At 49.1% G+C, this 22,163-nt stretch overlaps 1 protein-coding gene across 2 annotated transcripts in view; it reads right to left on the bottom strand.

The window, feature by feature from the left end:
• The window catches only part of LOC119382471 (serine/arginine repetitive matrix protein 1), a 71,590-nt gene that overhangs the window by 33,721 nt on the left and 15,706 nt on the right, over positions 1–22,163 (bottom strand). For both annotated transcript variants that reach the window (XM_037650179.2, XM_037650178.2), the window contains exons 3-7: positions 20,467–20,549; positions 19,779–19,877; positions 17,636–17,740; positions 3,154–3,249; positions 1,741–1,928 (exon numbers count right to left, since the gene is read on the bottom strand). In XM_037650179.2, the coding sequence (XP_037506107.1) occupies positions 1,741–1,928; positions 3,154–3,249; positions 17,636–17,740; positions 19,779–19,877; positions 20,467–20,549 (571 nt within the window). The remainder of the gene's footprint in view (positions 1–1,740; positions 1,929–3,153; positions 3,250–17,635; positions 17,741–19,778; positions 19,878–20,466; positions 20,550–22,163) is intronic.

A 22,163-nucleotide genomic window follows, 5' to 3' on the forward strand; every position in this document is an offset into this window, starting at 1 on the left:
GCCAACAGCTTGAGCTAGTACAGTCACTAGCTGACGGGGTAATTGATTTCACTAACCTCCATTTTAGTACCCTCACTTTAATAGTAAAATTGTTATTGCACTTTGCTAGCGATCGGTTAGTATTTAGTTAGGGAATATGCCGACCTTTTAAATGCGATCTATCTATCTATCTATCTATCTATCTATCTATCTATCTATCTATCTATCTATCTATCTATCTATCTATCTATCTATCTATCTATCTATCTATCTATCTATCTATCTATCTATCTATCTATCTATCTATCTATCTATCTATCTATCTATCTATCTATCTATCTATCTATCTATCTATCTATCTATCTATCTATCTATCCGCCTACGTCTCGGCGCTCTCCTGGTCATCTTCTAAACTTGGTGTAGACCAATTGGCATGGAAGGGTAAGAGGATTTGACGAATATGACTGTCGGGTCATGACATGGATAACATGAAAATCCTGTCGCGTACGTCGTCAAACCCTTTCCTTCAGACACGTGTGGCACATACCCGTTTACCACGGGTCGCGGTATACGGGTATGCGCCACAGGTGATTGCCAGTTTATATCTACCCAGGAACCGCGAGAACAGACATTGGTTTTTTAAATGCGAGAGCGTTAAGAAAAACCGACATCGGCAGCGTGGACCCGACGAATGCAAAGAATAAAAATTAGGATCCCAGCAGCAATCGAACATAAGCATTCTGCGCAGCAGTCAGGCATTCTACCACAGAGCCACGCCAGGTCTAGAAACTGCTTTGGAAAAATACCTTATGCAGGCGTAATGTCGGTGCAACGTCAGTTATGGTTGTGGAGCTGGTTATCTAACTTTATAACAAAGCAATAAACACTACATGCTCCTACGATGCAGGCGTCATGTCAGGTTAACGTTTGCGCACGCGCACGTGAACGATTTAAAAAAAGTCGCTCTGCTCACAGAAACTGGCGTGTTAGTACTTTCTGAAACCTGGAGCGATAAGCCAACTGCGTCGTCCACAGCACGTGGATTCATTGCAGCTGCGGAGGCCTGGGCACGTATAATAACACGGCGATGCACAACTTCAACGTAGGCCGCATCCCACTTCGCTGGCCGCAAGACACCGAACACACACAGACAAGCAGCGAAATCGGCGAGGTCTGCGTTGTGCACATAAATCACAATAAAAAAGACATTGCGCTCGCCGCCATCTACGTGAGAACTGTCAAGAACCCCTTCCACACACGCACACGGGTTCGAGGAATGTGCGTGCATTCTCCATCATAACGGACAACTATCGGCTTACCGCGTCTGGTGTTGGTAATGCCTGTGTTGCTGTTGGCATCGTTACGCAACTGTAAACAACTGGTTATGCAACACATGTGCGACTCTTGAACATATCCTTGTGTGTATACCATTTGCTCCTATCTTTAGCGTCATTTCGTAACGTCTTGCTCAATGTAAAAAATGACGCCACAGTCACCTTCCCGCCGCATTACATCGATTCCCACGGTACGGGGCATCTGCCCAATTTCTTTTTTGTCTTCTTTAAGCGTGCACTGCGCTTGTTCAGGACACGCGCTTTTTTTTTCATTGGCGCCAGTATGCCCTACGGCATAAGTTAAATAAAAAGAAAGAGTTCAATTTCGCGGATCAAGGCCAGGAGCGGTCGATGCAAAGGCTGTGCGTCCAGCGCTTCAGCGCTGTGGCCATGCCATAGTCAGCAGAGCGCTTACGCCGGGCCGTACCTTTCTTCGGCGTCCCTCTCGTAGGCACGGTTCAGGTATCCATTGGACGGCTGGTTCCGCAGCGCCACGTCATCCGGTTCCTTTCGTGTTGTGGGGACGGCGGCCGTCACCCTAGGGATCCGCCGCACGCTTTCCGGGATGACCTCGGGTCGCACGTGAGCCTCTTCCGGTTCAGGATCGAATACGTTCTGCACAAAGGTGTACAACGTCGTGGGAAACCTAATTCACCACCCTGAACATCGTCAGCCTGTGTTCACTGCAGGACGAAGGCCTCTCCTAATAATCTCCCATTGCGCGCACACAGAGATTCCACTGGGGCACGACGAAGACCTACGTGTCATCGCTGTGGCCATTGATAAGCGCTATGCGCTCACTCCTCACCGAAATGACAACCCTATCAGCTCGAAGCGCACTGCAGGTTCTGGACACCTTGGAGCCAGTCCTTGCAAGCCTTCATTAATATCACAGATTGCCATCTACTTCATCTGAGGCAGTCCAAGTCGAACCGTACGTACTCTGTGGCAGTTCGCAGATTGAAACCTTGTGGGTATGCGCGCTGAACTCTGCTACGCATGCGAGCCTATCACTTGTCCTCTCTTTCCTTCTTCCTTTCTCTCTTCTTTTCCTCCCCTCTCCCCGTGTAGGGTAGCAAGCCGAAACCTGGTTAACCTCCCTGCCTTTCTCTCTCTCCTGCTCAATTTGATTCCACTTTATGCCAACAAATTTATTAATTTGATCACCCCATATAACTTTATGCCGTCTTTGGTCCCATCCCTCGATATCCGCTTGGCTGCTCTTACTGGCCAACTGCAATACACACTGCGTGGCCAGCCCTGCTGGTCCGTTTCTTTCGCTCGATGTCAACTAGAATATCAGCCGCCCCCGTTTGCTCTCTCGCACTCTGCTATCTTCTCATCTCTCAAAGTTACTTCTGTTACGATCGATTTGCTCGTTGGCAGACATTTGTACATGTTGCACGTGCGGGCCATGTAAATGCTTTTTGTGTATATGAGGTGTATATATATATATATATATATATATATATATATATATATATATATATATATATATATATATATATATATATATATATATATATATGAGGTATATGTATATTTAGGTAGAAAAAAAAAAACGTTTGCATTAAGAATTAGGGCTTCTGGGAAACTGCAGTTCAAGTTCGGGCACGCTTACATGCGGTGGTTGCGCGACCTCCAAGCACTTATAGGCGTGAACCGTGACAAGACAGTTCAAACGGTTTATTACAGTTTCCTATAAGCGAGTATACCACGCTCAGTCGTTAATGTTTCAGCTGAGCTCCTCAAGGTGTTGGGATCAGTGCTAGATAAGTGCATTTTCTTCTGGCAGAATTCGCGAGAATAAGTGGTCAACGTCAGAGCAAGAAACGATTACCTTGAACGCCTTGTCCACAGCGGTCTGGATATCGATGCTCTCCTTCTCGTTGTCAATTTCCTCCTTTCTTTTGTGCACGCACATCACGATGGCGAACTGCATGCGAAAAGTGGGAACATGTCTTTGATAACAGGAGGGGCGTATTGCAGACATCACGCGATGAAAGTGGCAGCAACGAAGGGCTTTTCGGATCCACCTAAACTGAGGTGCACTAACACCTGCACAGGGGCGTGCGAATATTCGAAAATTTCGAATAGCGCATCGAATAGCATTCTGTTCGATTCGGTACTCGAATCGAATAGTACATATTCGAAATACCGAATAATTTTGGAATAGTTTTCGAATAATCAGCTTTGACGGGAGAAGCCGCCGCAAATAACGAAACTCTGGAAAAGCCAAAGGTAATTTTGCTTCTTTAATCACTAATTTACCAATATGCATGCAGCCCAAGATTTTACGAGACTACCGACGCTATATTGATTACCGGATGAAGACGTTTTCTCTGAAAATTAATTTTTACCATGCTGCAGCTGCATCGCATTAATCAGTTCCTGTCTTCATCTCGTAATAACTGAAGGTGGGGACTACGGCTGCTTTCAGATTCACGAGAAACAGCAGACGCAAGTTTTGTGTTTGTGTAAATTGTTCTTGCAGATACAGCTTTCAACACTGATGTACATGCCTTCGGTGCCGAGGCGCATGTTGTAATGACAGATCTATCAATTTTACTGCAGCTTTAGCTGTACGCGTGGTGTTCGGTTCAAAATTTATTAGCTTTTATGTCTCAACTTTACTTAAAAGCAGGCGACAAAATGTCACCTTGATTACTGTAGTCACTTCCGTATTTCAACCTACAGTTACAAAATATCTCGAATGCTCTGGTCGCTGCTGTGTAGTAGCTTACCTCACTTTTCATAATTGAGGTATTTGCAGTCAGTTAAAAGTAACCGTAATGTTCTTTGGTGAAAGTTTGGGAATATTTGTTTAAATTAAAATGTTGTGAAGTTCTAGGACTGTCTTGAAAATGGTTGTCTCACTATTCGATAACTATTCGAAGAGTATTCAATTAGTATTCGTATTCGATTCGGTGTCATCACTATTCGATTCGTATTTGATTCGGTTCCAAAATTCACTATTCGCACACCCCTACACCTGCAGCTTGCCGGAACCTCAAGACATCAGCGCACTTCGATGTGACGAAAACTGTTTCCTTTCGATGTGACGAAAGGAAACAATTAGGCATAGGGGTAATAATGCATGATTTAGTCACTACTAGATGATATTGTGCGATATTTTGTGCGTGCATTACTTGAAGCCACGAGGGTGGTAAAGGTTAGTGGTGGTCTCGAACGACACCTGCGAAGGCATAAGCCAACACTCATGACACCCAATTTTCGATCGTAATCTGTGTTATATGGGTTAACCCTTGTGCGTTCACGAACAAGCTGGAAAACGTTTAGAGCATTTGGTCGAGCACTTAATGTATAATTGAATATTTGTATAAACACGCGAGCGGCCTGAGAGTCTGGCAACACCGGCGCACTTGCGAGCCGGGACGTAACAAGCTGCTTGTTGTACGAGCGTCTGCATTCCGACGAACGATTTCGTTCTGTGGTTAGCTGCGCGTGTAATCGAGCTATTTCAGCTTTCTTGAGCTTGGCACAGAAATTGAACGATTTGCAGCGGCTGAAACGATGGTAGAGGACGATGGTACCGCTCCACGCAGCACGTGACGTCACACACACCATGGTAGAATGGCGGTCGCCGGCTGTTGGCGGGGTTTATAGCCGGTGACTTCTAGGGCTTATTTTGCACTAAAATATTATTTTAAAGTCTGTTTTTCATGTATGTCTAGACACAGTACACCCTCGTTTTCCATTTTTCCCTGAGAACCGCAAATTGCTGGGTGACAGTGCATTGCTCGCCTTCACGCTCCTGCAAGCCACTGTAATGCAGCGCTCTCTGGGTGGTCTCAAAAATGCATTCGAGTCATGCGTTTTTTCGATGTAGAGCATACTCGTCTTGGAAGGCAGCGAAAGGTGACACATTACTTCTCATCTAATCAGAATGATTGCCCGACATTGCGACAGTGACGTGCACACAATGCGGGGTGCGCTGCCGCGCAGACCTTCACCGCTTATTATGGCAGTGTTCTGCATTCGATAAAGGGTGAATGGCCATACAGGCTTTGCAATGCACGAATTATCGTGAAGTGGTTCCGAGCACGCGGCTATTACTTGCGCACTATGGAAGTCAGAGTGGCCTGATCAGGGTGGCAAACCACAGCACTGGCCGCACTTGGCCTTAGTACAACTGGCTGCTACTTAAATGAGTGGAAACCATAAGACACTGCGAACGATTACGGTAGTCTGACAACGTCCCGCCTATCCCCACAGAGGACCTGCGCCTCCCAATGTCACAATAATGGACTTTCCATTCATCCAATCAGAATGAGGACGCGAGAAATAGAATTCCTAATTGAAATCGCAGTGAAGCTCCGATACATGCTAAAGAGACGAATCGGTACGCTTTATTATTATTGTTTTTTACAACCACCAATATGGAGTCAAGGCAGTGGCACGGATAAAAATTACGCTTTGAAATCCATTGCGTTGAGATGGAGGCAGCGACCAACGTTTTCGCAATGTTAGGAGATCAGGAAAACAGTTTTGGTGGCAGTCGACTTTACTGGCCGCGTTTAGTGCAGCGCCTCGCGGCAACAGTGGCGGGGGCAGTAACAATGTTACCGCGAACCTCGTTACTGCTTGGCACTCCCAGCGTTCATCGCTGCTGCCATCTCCACAAAGGCTTGAAATCAGTCCAAGGGCTGACGGGCTCGCAGCGTTCTGATTTAATCTTTTTCTTTGCAGCCCGCTGTTGTGCTTTCCGTCAGCGTGCAGCGGCTGTTGAAAACTCAATTCAAGTAAATAAAATAAAAAGAAGTTGATGAAAAGCGCCCCTGTCAGCCAAAACTTTGTTTCCCCGAACTTCGCTGAAGGGGGGTGGGGGAGGGCGAATCGATCAGCATTGCCAGTGACGGCATGCAAGCAGCGTGAGTGGTCGGCCCACCTCGGTGGCGTCAGCAGCAAGTTCTTGCATTTCGGTCGTGGTTTTTTGCTCGCGAAGACAGAACCTTTTTCAACATAGCACTTTTTTTTTGTTACGGAAACTTCATTGAGGAATACTGTAATGTCTTTCTGTGAGATATAGGACGTGAAGGAGATTAAGGACAACATAGAACCCAAGTTAAATGCGGTTCGAATAATGTAATAATGTATGACAAGCTCTAAGAAATAATAATAAAAAACAGGAAAAGTCCACAGTCAAGAGCGAGATACGCATGTTGGTTTTTTTTTCTGTATATCTTGCTTGATCGTAGGACATGTATATTATTTGAAATATACCACACGAACGGGCCCCAATTACATACGGCGGTGCAAAAGGCCAATCCACCAAGTGCGTTCGCGGGGTACTGAAGTATTATTTTTTTAACTATAGCTCAGCAACTAATTTGGCTATATCAAAACGAATCGCATGAAAACACAGGCGGCAACGGTTATGTTTACCTTCTAGACACTGTACCATTGCCTGCTGGAGCGGATATTGTTAAAATTAAATTGTGCGATCTTGTCAAAACGATGATATTAATATAATGCGCGCCGTAGTGACACCGGATTAATTTTCACTACATATATGGTTCTTTAACGTGTACCTTTAATTCTGAGGACGCGGGTGTTCTGCCACTGAGTTCAAGAATAGGTTACGGCTGCTTCAATTGTATGCGTGCGTTTGTGTTGCATCAGCATCCGAGCTACAAAGACTCCCAGCTAGAAATGTCTTGCGGCGGGGGACGCACATTGGCAGACATCCTAAAGTTTATGCCCATCACAGAAAGCGTACAGCGATACGCCAGCTGCTGTAGGTAACAGCATTCGAAGCTGACTGGCTCACTCGCACGGGTTGAGCGATTGGTCGCCGCCCTTTATGACGGTATGTTTAGTTCGCGTGGCACAGTCCTTGCATATTAATATTAAGAGTGCCGTCTATAGAGTGCTCCTTAAAGCTGCACGAAGAAAAGGAAAAAACACCCGCGCGTGTCCTATCCCATGTACTACGTGCGCCCTCTCTAGATAATCTGTCGCTGCTGCAGTTGGTAAACGATTCTTTCCGAAAAAAACGCAAGCGGCGATAGGGGCGAAGAGGAAACGATGACAGCCTCACGTTTCCTTTTGCTAGGACGGCGAGGAAGTAAATTATGGTGCACAATGTGACGGCTCACGGAAGTTGAGAAAAAGAAGCACGAAGTCGCGACATTGCATGGTGTCCGTCCCCTTCCTCATTTTTACTTCTTATAGGATCTTGGAAAACATCCAACGTTAGACCATCCGATGGCAACCTTCGCCTACATTACACGCCACTACGGAGGTGCAATGAAAAGTGCAGAGTGCCTCAAGAAGGGAGACCGGCGTGGTGAGCGAGGCAGCGCCGCTGTGCGTGGCCGCCGCAATCCCACGAGGCAGGCCGTTATACTTTCTGCTTGGTGCATCAAATACGATTTGTCAAGACATGCGGATCACGTTCTTCTCTCTCCATTCCTCGTTTATGCAAACCCGACCTCAGAACGCACGGTTCTCCCATGCCACTTGGCGAAGTCTCGACCTCGAGAGAGTCCTCCGAGGCAGCACTGGGCGCTGTGCTGCATTCTCCACAATACACTGCGAGCACTGATAATGTGACCTGGGCATTTAAACGTGTCTTCTTTGAGCAAACACCACTCTAAGTAATGTAACCATTAGTCAGCAAGGTATTTAAGCTTTTTAGTAGGACTGACAATCGGGCTAGTTGGTAAGGATTCATATTTACGAAACGGCGCCACGAAGTAAGACAAAAACACAAAGGAGCACACGAAACACAAGCGCCGAACTCTCAAATGAACTTTTACTCACATGCGCGGAACATAAACATATACCCACACATGGCTACACGCAGATAACAAACAACTAAAAACAAACAAAAACCTCTACTCATTCAGGTAATAGATTTCTGTGTGCTGCAAGGCGATAGATGGGAAGCTGATGCTGAAGCTGGTGCTCCTTCGTGTTTTTGTTTTACTTCATGCCGCCGTTTCGTAAATATGAGTATTTCGGCTTTTGTTTGATAAACGGAAACGCGTCCGTTCACTAACGTGTTGCCGCTTATTTGAATGTCTCACGTAACGTTCCTTATTTGCAATATAATGAAAGTTGCTGGATTGGTGTATACCCTTAAGCGTGCGCGGGGGGCGGGGCGGGGGGGTGCAGGGGAGCGACCTCCCCCCCCCTAGTCACCTAGGAGGCCCATGCATTGACTTAGCAGGGAGGAGGGGGGGTTGCTGCGATGAACCTTCGCCTCATGACAGGGGCGTAGGCAGAAATTTTTTTCGGGGGGGGCACCTCCTTGATCTGTAGTGGGGACGAGCAGGCAGATGTGGTCGAGTGTCATTTTCTGCTCTGTATGCTATGGCAAAAAAAATTTCGGGGGGGGGGCACGGGCCCGGTGTGCCCTAACGTGGCTACGCCCCTTTCTCATGATGAGGAACTCTGCGCCCGCCTATGCGTATACCATGCGTAAAAGGCAGGAGCATCTTTTTACAACCGGATGACATGAATTGAGCGCCATGTGGTACACGGTTCGAAACAGGCTCAGCGGGCATAACTGATATTATTAAACGTTCGCTGTGAGCTGTACGAGGGAGCTGGAGCCTACGCAATACTCGCAGGAAACTCGCATCTAAAAGCACTTTTGCACCAGAACAGCTCACTTAACGAGCAAAGTGCCTACAGTGTTACTCATTTAGCATTACTATCGCTTGTTTAAAACGAAGCAAATTAGTCGAATGTTACTTTTTACATTGCTTTCTATGCACGAAAGAGGTGAGCATTGCTTCATGGGGAGTGCAGTGTAGGGAGAAGGAGGAGGAAAGGAAGAAAAGGTCAACCAGGCGGATTTGTCACCCTAGTCTGGGGGAAAGAAATCAACAAATGAAAAGAGAGAGCGAGAGAGGCGCAACATTACTTTCTATGCACGAAAGAGGTGAGCATTGCTTCATGGGGAGTGCAGTGTAGGGAGAAGGAGGAGGAAAGGAAGAAAAGGTCAACCAGGCGGGTTTGTCACCCTAGTCTGGGGGAAAGAAATCAACAAATGAAAAGAGAGAGCGAGAGAGGCACAACATTACTTTCTATGCACGAAAGAGGTGAGCATTGCTTCATGGGGAGTGCAGTGTAGGGAGAAGGAGGAGGAAAGGAAGAAAAGGTCCACCAGGCGGGTTTGTCACCCTAGTCTGGGGAAAGAAATCAACAAATGAAAAGAGAGAGCGAGAGAGGCACAACATTACTTTCTATGCACGAAAGAGGTGAGCATTGCTTCATGGGGAGTGCAGTGTAGGGAGAAGGAGGAGGAAAGGAAGAAAAGGTCCACCAGGCGGGTTTGTCACCCTAGTCTGGGGGAAAGAAATCAACAAATGAAAGAGAGAGCGAGAGAGGCACAACATTACTTTCTATGCACGAAAGAGGTGAGCATTGCTTCATGGGGAGTGCAGTGTAGGGAGAAGGAGGAGGAAAGGAAGAAAAGGTCCACCAGGCGGGTTTGTCACCCTAGTCTGGGGGAAAGAAATCAACAAATGAAAAGAGAGAGCGAGAGAGGCACAACATTACTTTCTATGCACGAAAGAGGTGAGCATTGCTTCATGGGGAGTGCAGTGTAGGGAGAAGGAGGAGGAAAGGAAGAAAAGGTCCACCAGGCGGGTTTGTCACCCTAGTCTGGGGGAAAGAAATCAACAAATGAAAAGAGAGAGCGAGAGAGGCACAACATTACTTTCTATGCACGAAAGAGGTGAGCATTGCTTCATGGGGAGTGCAGTGTAGGGAGAAGGAGGAGGAAAGGAAGAAAAGGTCCACCAGGCGGGTTTGTCACCCTAGTCTGGGGGAAAGAAATCAACAAATGAAAAGAGAGAGCGAGAGAGGCACAACATTACTTTCTATGCACGAAAGAGGTGAGCATTGCTTCATGGGGAGTGCAGTGTAGGGAGAAGGAGGAGGAAAGGAAGAAAAGGTCCACCAGGCGGGTTTGTCACCCTAGTCTGGGGGAAAGAAATCAACAAATGAAAAGAGAGAGCGAGAGAGGCACAACATTACTTTCTATGCACGAAAGAGGTGAGCATTGCTTCATGGGGAGTGCAGTGTAGGGAGAAGGAGAGGGAAAGGAAGAAAAGGTCAACCAGGCGGGTTTGTCACCCTAGTCTGGGGGAAAGAAATCAACAAATGAAAAGAGAGAGCGAGAGAGGCACAACATTACTTTCTATGCACGAAAGAGGTGAGCATTGCTTCATGGGGAGTGCAGTGTAGGGAGAAGGAGGAGGAAAGGAAGAAAAGGTCCACCAGGCGGGTTTGTCACCCTAGTCTGGGGGAAGAAATCAACAAATGAAAGAGAGAGCGAGGAGAGGCACAACATTACTTTCTATGCACGAAAGAGGTGAGCATTGCTTCATGGGAGTGCAGTGTAGGGAGAAGGAGGAGGAAAGGAAGAAAAGGTCCACCAGGCGGGTTTGTCACCCTAGTCTGGGGGAAAGAAATCAACAAATGAAAAGAGAGAGCGAGAGAGGCACAACATTACTTTCTATGCACGAAGAGGTGAGCATTGCTTCATGGGGAGTGCAGTGTAGGGAGAAGGAGGAGGAAAGGAAGAAAAGGTCCACCAGGCGGGTTTGTCACCCTAGTCTGGGGGAAAGAAATCAACAAATGAAAAGAGAGAGCGAGAGAGGCACAACATTACTTTCTATGCACGAAAGAGGTGAGCATTGCTTTCATGGGGAGTGCAGTTTAGGGAGAAGGAGAGGGAAAGGAAGAAAAGGTCAACCAGGCGGGTTTGTCACCCTAGTCTGGGGAAAGAAATCAACAAATGAAAGAGAGAGCGAGAGAGGCACAACATTACTTTCTATGCACGAAAGAGGTGAGCATTGCTTCATGGGGAGTGCAGTGTAGGAGAAGGAGGAGGAAAGGAAGAAAAGGTCCACCAGGCGGGTTTGTCACCCTAGTCTGGGGGAAAGAAATCAACAAATGAAAGAGAGAGCGAGAGGCACCAGTACTTTCTATTGTCACGGTCGTGACGTCGACGAAGACAGCAGTCGGCGTTTGCAGAATGAAACTGTTTATTTGGCCGAACTTGTGGCCGGGAAAATGAGAACAGAACTACAGCAATACACGCTGTACAATGATAGCGGCGAACAGGGCGTCGTCCGTCGATCAACTGACAAGCGGTCAAGCGCGTCGGCTTTTATACAGGCGCTATGGAACTTTCCAGCAATATCGCTGGTGGCGGCGTTATCTCTCGACAAAGCTGGAACATTCGCGTGCGGCGCGCAATCTTAACAAAACGATCTACCAAAATCGTGAAGCTTCTCGAACACTGCTTCGGGGCCAGCGTCGAGCGTTGATAACCGTCCTTGCTGGTCAAACTCGAAACACATCAAAATAAAAGAAGAAGCGGGCGTGGCATTGCCCCCCTCTGAAAAAGCATCGTCCCGATGCTTGCAACAGAACATGGAAAGGAAAAAACAAGTGCATACACAAATAAATTACAATAACAAAGGAAAAAGTAGAGTCCCAGGTTCGCTAACGCGCAAAAAAACGGCTTAAGGCGCACGACATGGACGACTTCAGGTCGTGCGCGGCGTCGCTGGGAGTTCGTAATGCCGTCCGGGACGACCTCGTAGTCAAGAGCGCCGTGACGTCGAAGCACCTTGTATGGCCCGAAGTATCGCCGAAGAAGTTTTTCACTGAGCCCACGTCGGCGTATCGGCGTCCAGACCCACACACGGTCACCGGGTTGGTACTCCATGTGGCGTCGTCGAAGATTATAGTGACGGCTGTCGACCCTCTGCTGGTTCTTGATGCGCAGGCGGGCGAGCTGTCGAGCTTCTTCGGCGCGTTGCAAATAGGCGGCAACGTCGAGGTCGTCTTCGTCGGTGGCGGTTGGTAGCATTGCGTCGAGCGTCGTTGCCGGGCTCCTTCCGTAGACCAGCTTGTACGCGTCATTTGCGTCGTTTCTTGCATGGCCGTGTTGTATGCGAAGGTCACATACGGAAGGATGGCATCCACGTCTTGTGTTCGACGTCGACATACATGGCCAGCATGTCGGCGAATGGTCTTGTTTAGCCGCTCGGTGAGGCCATTGGTCTGTGGGTGGTACGCTGTGGTCCGGCGGTGGCTTGTTTGGCTGTATCTCAGTATTGCCTGAGTTAGGTCAGCAGTAAACGCGTACTCTATCGGTGATGAGGACCTCTGGGGCGCCATGACGCAGGAGGATGTCTCAACGAAGAACTTCGCTACCTCGGCGGCACTGCCTCTGGGTAGGGCCCTTGTCTCGGCGTAGCGGGTGAGGTAGTCGGTAGCTACGACGATCCATTTGTTTCCGGTATTGGACGTCGGGAACGGCCCCAGTAAGTCCATCCCAATTTGCTGGACACGGCCGTCGAGGTGGCTCGATAGGATGCAGAAGTCCGACTGGCCTAGTCGGCGGTGTCTTGCGTCGCTGACAGTCCCGGCAGGTCTTGACGTAGCGAGTTACGTCGGCGACAAGGCGCGGCCAGTAGTACTTTTCCTGTATTCTTGCGGAGCGTGCGAGAAACACCCAGGTGTCCAGACGTCGGGTTCGTCATGCAGAGCCTGGAGGACCTCTGGTCGCAATGTCGAGGGCACTACGAGAGGGAATCGGCTCGAAGCGGGCGAGAAGTTCTTCTTAAGGAGAACACCGTTGCGCAAGAAAAACGACGTCAGTCCTCTCGTGAATACCTTGGGAACAAAGGTGGTCCTGCCCTCGAGGTATTCCACAAGGCCCCTGAGTTCTGGGTCCGCTCGCTGTCGTTCGGCGAAGTCTTCGGCACTATGGTTCCCAAGAAGCAGTCATCCTCCATGTCGTCCTGCGGCGGTGGGTCGACGGGGGCGCGGGACAGGCAGTCAGCGTCGGAGTGTTTTCTTCCGGACTGTAAACGACGGTATGTCAAATTCTTGAAGTCGTAGGCTCCACCGTGCGAGGCGACCTGAAGGGTCCTTCAAGTTAGCTAGCCAACACAAGGCGTGGTGGTCGCTCACAACTTTGAAGGGCCGGCCGTAGAGGTAGGGGCCGAAACTTCGATGTAGCCCAGATGATGGCCAGGCACTCCTTTTCTGTTGTGGAGTAGTTGATTTCTGCCTTTGATAGCGACCGGCTAGCATAACTGATGACCCTTTCGAATCCGTCGGTCTTTTGCACAAGGACGGCGCCGAGTCCTACGCTGCTTGCGTCGGTGTGGATTTCCGTATCGGCGTATTCGTCGAAATGCGCAAGTATGGGAGGCGTCTGCAGGCGTCGTTTCAGTTCTTGAAATGCTTGAACTTGCGACGTTTCCCACCTGAATTCGACGTCGGCCTTCGTGAGTTGCGTCAGCGGCTCGGCGATCCGTGAAAATTCCTTGACGAAACGTCTGTAATAGGCGCACAAGCCGAGAAAACGGCGTACGGCCTTCTTGTCGAGTGGGCGTCGGGAAGTCAGCGATGGCAGCTGTTTTCCGCGGGTCCGGGCGAACACCATCCTTGCTGATCACGTGACCCAAGAACAAGAGCTCCTCGTACGCGAAGCGGCACTTTTCAGGCTTCAAGGTGAGTCCGGAGGTCTTGATTGCTTGAAGTACAACTTCAAGGCGCCGAAGGTGTTCGTCGAAGTTTGAGGAAAACACAACGACGTCGTCCAAGTACACGAGACACGTCTGCCACTTCAAGCCGGCCAGTACTGTATCCATAACCCGTTGAAATGTCGCAGGTGCCGAGCAAAGACCAAAGGGCATGACCTTGAACTCGAACTAGGCCGTCTGGTGTTATAAAAGCAGTCTTTTCTCGGTCTCTCTCGTCAACCTCTATTTGCCAGTAACCGGTCTTGAGGTCCATCGACGAAAAGTACTTTGCGTTGTGTAATCGATCCAGGGTGTCATCTATCCGGGGAAGGGATACACGTCCTTCTTTGTGACTTTGTTCAGGCGACGATAATCGACGCAAAAACGTAGAGTCCCATCCTTCTTCTTCACTAGCACCACCGGGGATGCCCACGGACTCTTCGACGGCTGGATGATGTCGTCGCGTAGCATTTCGTCGACCTGTTTCTTCACGGCCTCGCGTTCTCGCGTCGAAACTCTGTACGGGCTCTGACGGAGTGGTCTGGCGCTTTCCTCTGTTATGATGCGATGTTTTGCCACGGGAGTCTGCCGAATTCTTGACGACGACGAAAAGCAGTCCTTGTATTGTAAGAGCAGGGTTTTAAGCTGTTCTTGTTTGTGCTTCTGAAGGCTGGGATTGATGTCGAAAGCTGGTTGCGGCGCTTTATTCGTCGGAGTAGGCTCGGGAGAATCGGTGAGGCCGAAAGCATTGCTGGCTTCTACGATTTCTTCGATGTAGGCGACCGTCGTGCCTTTGCTCACGTGCTTATACTCGTTGCTGAAATTCGTGAGCATAACTGTTGCTTTCCCTGCCCGCAGCTCTGCTACTCCTCTTGCGACGCAAATCTTGCGGTTAATCAAGTGGTGCTGGTCGCCTTCAACAACGCCTTCCAGGTCTGCTGATTTCTGAGTGCCGACGGAAATGATGACGCTGGAGCGAGGGGGAATGGTGACCTGGTCTTCCAGCACATTCAAGGCATGCTTTCTTGCGGAGTGTGCGGCGGTAGTGCCTTTTCCGTGGACAGTGTTATTGACTTAGACCTCAGGTCGATGATCGCACCATGAAGGCCTAAGAAGTCCATACCAAGGATGACATCTCTCGAGCAACGCGGCAGGATTACGAAGTTCGCGGGATAAATCCGGTTGTTAATGGTGAGTCTCGCTGTGCAGATTCCCTCCGGAGTTACGAGGTGACCTCCAGCTGTCCGGATTTCGGGGCCTTCCCAGGCTGTCCTAACTTTCTTCAGCTTGGTGGCGAACGGTCCACTGATGACAGAATAGTCGGCTCCTGTGTCGACGAGGGCTATGACGCTGTGGCCGTCAATAAGAACGTCGAGGTCGCTAGTTCGTCGTCTTGCGTTGCAGTTAGGTCGTGGCGTCGGTCACGGCTACGTCTGTTTGTTCCGCTGCTTCCACGTTGCGTCGTCAGGTCTACTTCGGTCCGCGAGGTTTCGTCGTCAGGGGTTCGCGTCGTGCCCTGAAGCCTTCGTCGTGGCGGCGGCGTCGGCGGCGGAGGGTCTTCGGTATTTCGTCGTACAGCAACCGCACCTCCATCGGTTGCTGCCCTTAGTTTTCCGGATGCGGGCTAGGTGACCGGCCCGGGTTGGGCCAGTGTATGGTCGGCGTTGGGGAGAGGCGTAGCGGCCTGGCGACGGCGATCGGGAAGGTCCTCGGGGGGTCCACTGCGCTCCTGCCAGGTAGTCGGCGATGTCACGTGGTCGTTCCCCCTGCTGTGGACGCGGCGCGTCGACGGCGAACCCACGCAGTCCCATCTGTCGATAATGGCAGCGGCGGTAGGTGTGGCCGGCTTCTCCGCAGTGGTAGCAGAGTGGACGATGGTCGGGGGCGCGCCAAACGTCGGTCTTCCTCGGCGTGTATCGCTGACCGGCTGGCGGGCGGTATGACGTCGGTGGTGGCGGCGGTGGTGCCTGGCGGCGGAACTGCTGGGGCGGCGCGGCGTCTTGACGTGGGCGAGGAGGGGGGGCGTTGCGTCGGGCTGCAGCAGCATAACTCATTGCTTGAAGCTGCGGCGGTGCCGGCTGAGGAACACCCAGTGACTCTTTGATTTCCTCGCGGACAATATCTGCGATCGAATCCACTTGAGGCTGCGGCGAGGGTAACAGCTTGCGCAACTCCTCCCGCACGATCGCTCGGATGGTTTCGCGCAAGTCGTCGGTGGCTAGTGAGTGCACTTCGGTATAGGTTGCACACAGCGGCGAGCGGTTGTACTGTTTCGTCCGCATGTCCAGTGTCTTCTCACTAGTCGTAGCCTCGGTGATGAATTCGGCGACCGTCGTTGGCGGGTTGCGGACAAGTCCCGCGAAGAGTTCTTGTTTGACACCCCGCATGAGCAGTCGAACTTTTTTGTCTTCCGCCATCGCAGCGTCGGCCTGACGGAAAAGTCGAGTCATCTCTTCCGTGAAGATGGTGACGTTTTCGTTTGGCAGCTGCACCCGGGTCTCCAGCAAAGAAGCGGCTCTTTCCCTGCGCACGACGCTTGTGAACGTGTGCAGGAATGCGCTGCGGAAAAGATCCCAGGTCTGCAGTGAAGACTCCCGATTCTCAAACCAGGTTCTGGCCGCGTCTTCGAGGTAGAAGTACACGTGACGCAGCTTGTCTTCATTGGTCCAGTTGTTAAAGGCGGCGACACGGTCGTATGTTTCAAGCCAGGTTTCAGGGTCTTCAAACGACGATCCGCGGAAGGTTGGCGGCTCCTTGGGATGCCGAAGAAGGATCGGCGCAGGCTGCACGGTGTCGGTCATTGTCGCTGCGGTCGATGTTGGGATCTGCGGCTGTCTGTCTTTTTCGGGAAGGAGCCCGTGCTCTGGCGGCAGTCCCTTCTGCCTGCGGCTTGTTCGACGATCCGGGTTCTCCTTGGCGTCGTCCTCGTCGCGGCTTGGGCTTGGGTCAGCGCTTCGCGGGGGCGTCCGGATCATGGAAGAAGCAGCACCTCCACCAGATGTCACGTGGTCGTGACGTCGATGAAGACAGCAGTCGGCGTTTGCAGAATGAAACTGTTTATTTGGCCGAACTTGTGGCCGGGAAAATGAGAACCAGAACTACAGCAATACACGCTGTACAATGATAGCGGCGAACAGGGCGTCGTCCGTCGATCAACTGACAAGCGGTCAAGCGCGTCGGCTTTTATACAGGCGCTATGGAACTTTCCAGCAATATCGCTGGTGGCGGCGTTATCTCTCGACAAAGCTGGAACATTCGCGTGCGGCGCGCAATCTTAACAAACCGATCTACCAAAATCGTGAAGCTTCTCGAACACTGCTTCGGGTCCAGCGTCGAGCGTTGATAACCGTCCTTGCTGGTCAAACTCGAACACATCAAAATAAAAGAAGAAGCGGGCGTGGCACTATGCACGAAAGAGGTGAGCATTGCTTCATGGGGAGTGCAGTGTAGGGAGAAGGAGGAGGAAAGGAAGAAAAGGTCCACCAGGCGGGTTTGTCACCCTAGTCTGGGGGAAAGAAATCAACAAATGAAAAGAGAGAGCGAGAGAGGCACAACATTGCTTTCTATGCACGAAAGAGGTGAGCATTGCTTCATGGGGAGTGCAGTTTAGGGAGAAGGAGAGGGAAAGGAAGAAAAGGTCAACCAGGCGGGTTTGTCACCCTAGTCTGGGGGAAAGAAATCAACAAATGAAAAGAGAGAGCGAGAGAGGCACACGCGCGGTTGTCCAATATGCCTACAGTCGACCACTGAAGCCAGTCGCTTTCAAGAGCGATGTCAAGGGCCAGATAGCGCGCTCACCTTGACAATCCAGCCAAGGAAGAAGTAGCGGGAGAAGTAGAGGAAGATGAGGAAGTGAGCCAATGCTTTCTCGTTTTCCGGTTCGAAGAAGTACGTGAATATCATCTGAAATAACGACATTGTTATTAGGACTTAATTTATACACTCTGCAATCAGTGTGAGGCTGATTGTCGTTTATCAAGAGTGAGAACGTGCCAAAAGGCAAGGTGACAGCAAAAGAGATAGGAACAATTTACAAACAAGCACACAGGTCAATCAAGCACACAGACCTGCTTCATTGCACTGGGACAAGGGGGTTCGTAGCAAAACTGAAAAGTGCGATGGCCAGAGAGAAGTACGACGCGGCCGTGTTTGGGGTCAGATATATAGCCTCGTCGCAAGTCACGTGTCACGACGTTACATGACACCCGCTCTGACTGTTCCCGATATCCATTGAGGTCAGTAACCGAAACGACTCCGTCTGGTAGCAGTCGAGCCTACTCCCTACATCCGAATAGCATTTGTGGAATCGCGCGTTTTCTTCTGCCGACAGCTGATTCTCAGAAGAACATCTGGATGAAAAAGAGGAAAGCGAATAGGCGGTCCCAGGGAGCTGACGTTGTTATTCGACTTCCGGTGGTGTCGCCTGCGACGCACACGCAATTTAAGCTATACTATGGCAACTGACTGAATCAAATTGGCGAGGACCGAAAATCTACGATTTGCGATGGACGACTATTTTATTGGTTCTCTGTCCTCGTCAGTTTTCCACTGTTTGTTACCACGATAGCTTGCCAACTGAACTGGTCAAATCGCCTTAAACTGCTGATCGGAGCTCGATCTTACGATGGTTGTCTGTGGCTTAGCCGACAGTACTACAATAGCGGAGGGAAATGGGTTGAAATTCCTCGCTTATATTGTTGTTAAGAATTGATACGAAGTAGTCTAGGCTTGACTTCATTACCGAACAAACGAAATGCTAAAGTTGGGCAGGACTTAAATGAAACAACATAACTGACTGTTTACTATACCATACGAATTGATGCCAAAGGAAGCAAATGTACTTGAGCAAAGGTAGCCTAAAATATTATGTTGTGAGTTTAGAAAATATGCGACAGTAGTGTGCAGTCGGCTTACTTAATACAGTAGGCTCTCGAAGGTTGGCTTTCGCGCGGCGACGGACTTGGTCATGTAGTATAGACGATTTTACGTAAGACACGTGGGCACCGCCATCTTGGGCTGTCACACGGGTGTTTGCTTATTTTTGCATATCGGTACGTGAATTAATAGGATCATGAAACGTCGAATACGCCAGCCCAACGTTTCTCACGTGTGTGCGTCTGTCGGAGCACTGTTCCTTTAGTTGATAAAAATACATGATGGCAAGGCCCCGTATGATGGCACCGAAACCCATCCGTAGAATACTAATATGCAAATTGGAAGACCGCACACGACAAGTGCTGTTTTCCCTACACACGTACAAGAGTGTTCAACTCAATATTTGTCGTCGTTATTTTAAAAGGTGGGTGAAAATAATTCACTTTGTCTTCAAGCATTATTCAAACCAATGCAGTGGAAAAATGGCGAACGTGAGAGAGCCCTTGCTGCTCATGTTCATGCACTAAGTATAATAATAATAATAATAATTGTTCGGCTTTTACATCCTAAAACCACCAGGTGATTATGAGGGACGCCGTAGTGGAGGGCTCCAGAAAATTTTGGCCATCTGGTGTTCTTTAACGTGCACGTTAATCTAAGTGCACGGGCCTCTGGCATTTTGCCTCCATCAAAATGCGGCCGGGATTCGAGCCCCCGACCTCCAGGTCAGCAGTCGAACACCATGACCACGAGACCACCACGGAGGGGAAGATTATCGACGTGGTGAAGCCTTAGCTGGCTGTATTTCGCGCTCCTTTTGCTTTACGTTCCGGGTTATCCGTTTGCTTTTCCCAGTCCTTTTCCATTTCCTTTTATATTATTGCCCACTTCCCCTCCTTCAGCGTAGCGCAGCAAACCTATTGCAAGCATGGTTAAACTCGCTCCCTTTCTTTTACTCTCTCTCCCTCTTTCTGCTCTGGTTCGTTTTTCTTGCCAACAAATACTCAGAGACTGGCCCTGTTTGACTGAAATGATTGATAAGGTGATGACAAAATCACATACTCACCTCGGAGCTCGCGCAGAAGTATATTGTTATGGATACGCTCAGAAGAAGGCTGATGACGGATGTAAAAACAAATAGTGGAAATGCCGTGGCCTTGTTGTTCTGCAACATAAACACCGCAGCGTGTATCGATTAAGGAAACGGGAAGAGGCGAGCTCTTTCAAGGCCACATTTACCGCCGACAGAAGTTCAAATTGAAATTTTATTCCGCAACAAGAGTATGTTACGAGGAGGACGGTGAAAGCTGTTAGAACAGCTTGAGGGGCCTGGTCCCCAAGCACACAGGGTAGAAAAGAAACGTGTGGCTAAGTGAGTACAACCAGCGCCTCCTGTGGCGCTGGTACCACCTACGAGGAGATATATGTATGAGTTTCAGGACGCTGTTACCAAAAAAGATGTTACAATGCAGGGATAGAGAGAAGGTAGTCGCCATATCACATCATTATGCAAACACTAAACGAAGGTATTTTGGTGATATACTATACTAAATATGTTAAAGTTGCGTTGCCTTATTATGCGGTTTAAAAGTGTAGGCAGCTGAAATTTTAACATTTGATTTCCGTAATTTGTCTTGCATTTTGATATATACCACACTTCAGGACGACGTTGTAGGTAAGTAAACATAAATATAAATAATGAAGGTAAATAAAAAAGAAAGCGACGTGGTCTGTGCATACTGTGACACACTTACCTCATTCGACCACACCAGAGCTGCTGCAGTGAATAAATAAAGCAGCTGGAAAACCAACAGTGCAACCACGCAGAAAGTGTACTCTGAAAGAAAATGTTTGGAAAAAATGTCAACATTTGATTGTTGTACTCTTTCATGAAACTTTCCTTGCATGGTAGACTGCATAGCGTGATTGAGTTGTATACAGCAAGTATATTTTCAGAAGTAACTGCTCTGCCAGGAACTCGTCACACACCCGCGCACTCTGATCGTTTCGATGCTGCTGGCTCGTAGGCTCAACGCTCCAATAGTTACGCCACAGCTGCACCAGTAACCTATCGTATTAAGACATTTTTTTAAAGAGTCGGGAACCTACTAACTCGGCTGGGCTACAATAGCAACTTCTTCGGGCGTCATCAGAAGGCTGTGATAGCAACAGTTAAGGCATTAGGCTTTGTTGCAGACTCTTCAATGATGAAAGTAATTTTACTTAAAAGAATTAAGAACATTGTGGGGCATTACGTGGCGAAATACCGACATGATTATGAAGCATGCCATAATGGAGGGCTACAGATTAATTTCGACCACCTGGAATTCTTTAAACGGCACCTAAGTACACGGCTGTTTTGACACGTCGCCCCCGTAGTCGCCATAGTCGCTTTAAAGCCATGGCAGGTGAAAAAAGCCCCTCGTCGCGTATTCATAACAATAAAGTAGGTCAGTTTCGCCGCAACGCCGAAGCAATGAATGCGATAGCGACAAATTGGAATGTTATACGAAGTCAGACTAGAAACTATCTCCTATCCTATCTGGCGTAACTCAACAAAACGCTGGCGTAAGTGAGCGCTGCAGCTGCAGCCGGCGAAGGGAGCTTCGTGCTGTCTATCGCTTCAATTAAAACGGAGCACTGAGAACAGCACGCACTACAAGGTTATGAGTGGTCTGCTAATCCCTGTCTTAATAACGCGCGCGCAACCGTGCCCGTCCGATGCTCAGTGGCTGCCGAAGCCTCGCAGCCGGCCACATTCTCATGGAAGATACTGCCAAAATAATCTCGTACACTAAACGATGACTGGACTCGGAAAAAGCCAAGTTGGTCGAATTCAATCAGAAGCCCTTAACAACGGCGTACATATTTTTCTGTTGAATAGTTGAATCTTAAAATGAGATTTTTTTTCGTCATAAATGTATTATCATGGGGTCGTGACGTCGACTCCGTGACGTCACAAGGACGGTGCCGAGTTGTACTAGAACAGGGGAGTGCTTGGAACGGCCGCAGCACCAATGTACAGAAAGTGAAGCCCAAACAGGGTCAATCCACCTGCAGCGCTGCGATCGGTAGTCTGGAATGTGTCGTCGTTTAAGAGCTGCGCGCGGCTCCGGCAAAGTGGTGCAGGGGTAGAATGCCCACTTCCCACTCAAAAGGCCCGGGTTCGAATCGCAGCTGTAGATGGTGTGTTTTTATTCTTAGTGTCACCTTTTATAGCTGCGTTCATTTTTCACTTTCTTTCTTAAAACTAGCTTCTGTTGCTACGTATTGCTACAAAAAGTAACGTAAAATGTGAAATCTTGTTTCGAGTCTCGTCTGCGCGAAAATCTCGGAGGCCATACTTTACGTTTTTGTAAAATCCTGGGCGGTGGCGCTGCAAATAACTGCTCTGGCTCTCAAATTTCTTCTATTTTACTTGACATTTTGCATAAATTTTTGAACCAACACG

This window comes from Rhipicephalus sanguineus, chromosome 2 (assembly GCF_013339695.2).
Source record: "Rhipicephalus sanguineus isolate Rsan-2018 chromosome 2, BIME_Rsan_1.4, whole genome shotgun sequence".
Taxonomy (NCBI): Eukaryota; Metazoa; Arthropoda; class Arachnida; order Ixodida; family Ixodidae; genus Rhipicephalus; species Rhipicephalus sanguineus.